Source organism: Rhodnius prolixus, unplaced genomic scaffold (genome assembly GCF_049639745.1).
Source record: "Rhodnius prolixus isolate KJV_2025 unplaced genomic scaffold, Rpr scaffold_2, whole genome shotgun sequence".
NCBI classification, from domain to species: Eukaryota; Metazoa; Arthropoda; class Insecta; order Hemiptera; family Reduviidae; genus Rhodnius; species Rhodnius prolixus.
This window is the reverse complement of record NW_027411592.1, coordinates 28,690,592-28,694,580: the sequence shown is the minus strand read 5'-3', so window position 1 is coordinate 28,694,580 and position 3,989 is coordinate 28,690,592. Positions and strand designations below refer to the sequence as shown.

The 3,989-nt window shown below is 40.3% G+C and overlaps 1 protein-coding gene across 1 annotated transcript; it reads right to left on the bottom strand.

Annotated features, from left to right (window-relative positions):
• Nucleotides 1-1,581: 1,581 nt before the first annotated feature.
• LOC141450194 (uncharacterized) lies at nucleotides 1,582-3,680 on the bottom strand. Its single transcript, XM_074120347.1, has 3 exons — nucleotides 3,562-3,680; nucleotides 3,171-3,475; nucleotides 1,582-2,660 (listed from the first exon to the last, which is right to left on the bottom strand). The coding sequence occupies exons 1-3, from the start codon at nucleotides 3,678-3,680 to the stop codon at nucleotides 1,582-1,584; spliced, it is 1,503 nt and encodes a 500-aa protein (XP_073976448.1).
• Nucleotides 3,681-3,989: the final 309 nt, after the last annotated feature.

Genomic DNA, 3,989 nt, shown 5'->3' with positions numbered 1-3,989 from the left:
TATACTCATGAGGTTCCATAACTTCTATCTGAAACACTTTCCAAGCATAATTTGATCAGCTTTTGGTGGTACGATTTCCTCTCAAGAACAATTTGATTATGACGTTTGGTATCGTGGCATATATTATAAAGTAGGCTTGAATTCGTTGTTAAAATTCTGTGGTTGATGACAACTACACTTGAATGAGTTATTTACTTTTCTGAAATCTCAAAGCTGTCTTGAAAGATTTTTTAAAAAATCTTTTTATTATTTTTGCACTGGTGTGCAAAAAGTCTACAACTTTTATTGGATACAAGAAGTGAAGTTAGACAATTAAAATATGTAAAATATGATTGTTACATTATATGAATCTGGCCGGTAAGTGTATACTGTTAGCCACATACAGAATAGTGTGCCCTGAGCCCAGGAGTTTGTATAAATTAAAAATTGAATACTTAAAACGATGTGTCCTGGTTTATTTGTAGAACTGTTCCAGCATGTCCGTTTTAGTTGTACTTCACTGTTTGAAAAAGTCCATTTTTTTTTCAAAATTGGACTTTTTCACTACTAATAAATTTAATCGACGAACTGATCCAATATCATGACTAATACCGGAAAGGAACTGTAATTAGTTATGTTTTACTTATGCTGACAGACTGTCGGAGCACCTAAACGAACTGAATATTTTACTCACGAAAAATGGATAGACGTAACGTTTTTTGCCGAAACACACTTCACCACGCGCCACATTACCTTTAGAGGCAATTTGCTGCACAAACTACTCTGATGGGCTTGTGAGAATTGCAGTTATTGTCCGCAATAGCATTAGATATGTTAAGATAATGAGGATAAAGGCATTTACTAATATAAAGATTCAAATTTGTAATTACTCAACAATTGTAGATCTTTGTCTTTAAGTTATTACAATATCGTCTTTACGTTATTGTTTAATCTGATCATTTAGAATGCTCCAAATAAGTGCTAAGAATTCGTAAAGTATCACCAGCAAAATTGGATATTCTGAGCAAACTCTAACATGTCTATAAGTTAGGCTAAGAAAAACTCTCTTCTCTGAAACTGCCACATCTTTTCTAACTTTCTTGTTTATTATTTAACAAAAGAAAAGGTTTATTTAGACCTTTAATATTTTTTTTATTTATTTTTTTTGAGTTCACTATATATATGTATCTACAATATATAATTTTATTGTTATATATCTTGATATAGTTTTATCTTGATTGATATGTGGTTAATGATACAATAAATTAGATTGGTGTAACTCAAAAGTATTTATTAATATACACTAGAAGTTCAAGGCAGAAGACCTGCCTGTATAGGATGTGGAAACGAATTGTAACAACAAAAGTGAAGCAAATACTAGTTTCAATCACATTATACTATTTCAAGACGAAAAGAAAGTAAATATGTAATTAAATAAATAAATAACATATATTTTATAATATCAATATATAACAATTAAATAACAATTAAATAAACTTTAACAAATAAAAACAAAGACTTTGGTTTAAGATCACATTACGCTTTCGAGCAATTGAAGATGTCACTAAACAGGGAGGTAATATTTACACAAACAAATTATACTTATTCATGGTATGAATTGGATTGTACATCATTTACACTCTCGATAGGTTTCTTTTCCGCTGGCTGGATTGCTACAGATACTGAAGAAGCATGAGCTTTATGTCCACCATCATCATCATCACCGTGAAGGTGTCCATGACCCACACTACCTCCATGTGAATCTTCGTGTCCTACACCTCCACCGTGGCTATGTCCGTGCCCAACTCCACCTCCATGGGAATGACCGTGTCCAACTCCACCTCCATGAGAATGACCGTGACCAACACTACCTCCATGAGAATGTCCGTGCCCAACGCTGCCTCCATGTGAATGACCGTGTCCAACGCTGCCACCATGAGAATGTCCGTGCCCAACGCTGCCTCCATGAGAATGGCCATGGCCTACACTACCTCCATGAGAATGTCCGTGCCCAACGCTGCCACCATGAGAATGACCGTGGCCTACACTTCCTCCATGAGAATGTCCGTGTCCAACGCTGCCACCATGAGAATGACCATGGCCTACACTACCTCCATGGGAATGTCCGTGCCCAACACTGCCACCATGAGAATGTCCGTGTCCAACGCTGCCACCATGAGAATGACCGTGGCCTACACTTCCTCCATGAGAATGTCCGTGTCCAACGCTGCCACCATGAGAATGACCATGGCCTACACTACCTCCATGGGAATGTCCGTGCCCAACACTGCCACCATGAGAATGTCCGTGTCCAACGCTGCCACCATGAGAATGGCCATGGCCTACACTACCTCCATGGGAATGTCCGTGCCCTACACTGCCACCATGAGAGTGCCCATGACCAATACTTCCTCCATGAGAATGTCCATGTCCAACGCTCCCACCATGTGAATGTCCATGCCCTACACTACCACCGTGAGAGTGACCGTGACCTACACTTCCTCCATGGGAATGCCCGTGACCAACGCTTCCGCCATGAGAATGTCCATGACCTATATTACCGCCATGAGAATGTCCATGTCCAACGCTACCACCGTGAGAATGACCGTGACCTACACTTCCTCCATGGGAATGCCCGTGACCAACGCTTCCGCCATGAGAATGTCCATGTCCAATACTTCCTCCATGAGAATGGCCGTGCCCAACGCTACCACCGTGAGAGTGACCGTGACCTACACTTCCACTATGTGAATGTCCATGTCCGACATTACCTCCATGAGAATGTCCATGACCAATACTTCCACCATGAGAATGGCCGTGCCCAACGCTTCCACCATGAGAATGTCCATGTCCAATACTGCCTCCATGGGAGTGTCCGTGTCCCACACTGCCTCCATGTGAATGGCCATGTCCAACACTACCATCATGAGAGTGACCGTGCCCAATATTACCTCCATGGGAATGCCCATGTCCAACATTTCCTCCGTGTGAGTGGCCATGTCCAATATTGCCACCATGGGAATGTCCATGCCCTACGTTACCCCCGTGAGAGTGTCCGTGTCCTACACTGCCTCCATGCGAGTGTCCATGTCCAACGCTTCCTCCGTGAGAATGACCATGTCCAATATTTCCTCCATGTGAATGCCCATGTCCAACATTTCCTCCATGTGAGTGACCGTGGCCTATATTGCCACCATGGGAATGACCATGTCCAATGTTTCCACCATGTGAGTGTCCATGTCCTACGTTTCCACCGTGAGAATGTCCATGGCCAATACTGCCTCCATGTGAGTGACCATGTCCAATGTTTCCACCATGTGAGTGACCATGTCCAATGTTACCGCCATGGGAATGTCCATGGCCAATTTTTCCACCATGTGAATGTCCATGTCCAACTTTTCCATGATGATGATGCTGATGACTAACTTTTCCAGTATGGTAGTGGACATGATTTATAGATTCATCATCCGTGTTGTCGACTAGGTTGGTTTGAACACTGAGTACAAAATGGAATAAATAAAGTATTATTATTTTATTTTAAGCAACTCAATATTATTTTTCATATGATAACCATTTACTCACTTTGTTGCTTCTGCTTTAAGATCTGGCAATGATTTTACAGCTTTTTCTGCAGGTATAATATCTGCTGCTTTTGGTTTGGCTGTCCTAACTGGATGCAGTGATGTTAACGTAACTAACATAAGTGGTAGCAGTTGATAACCCTGAAGCAATTTCGAACAGAAATTATTCTTTCCGAAAGGAGAAATTTTCTGATTTAGGTGGAATTATTCGGATAATTCTACAATTTAAACTGACTTTTGTAATTTTAATTTGTCATCTAACCAAAACTACATTCGGAGTGTCTCATTAATCCATTAACTCAAAGGATTCTTCATGGAAACGTCTATAGATTATCAAATAATGATAAAGTTGCTAACAACCCTGTTGATAAAGCTTTATCTACTGATTATTTTCTATTTTCTCTGCCTTGCGGAATGGCAAGTGTGGAA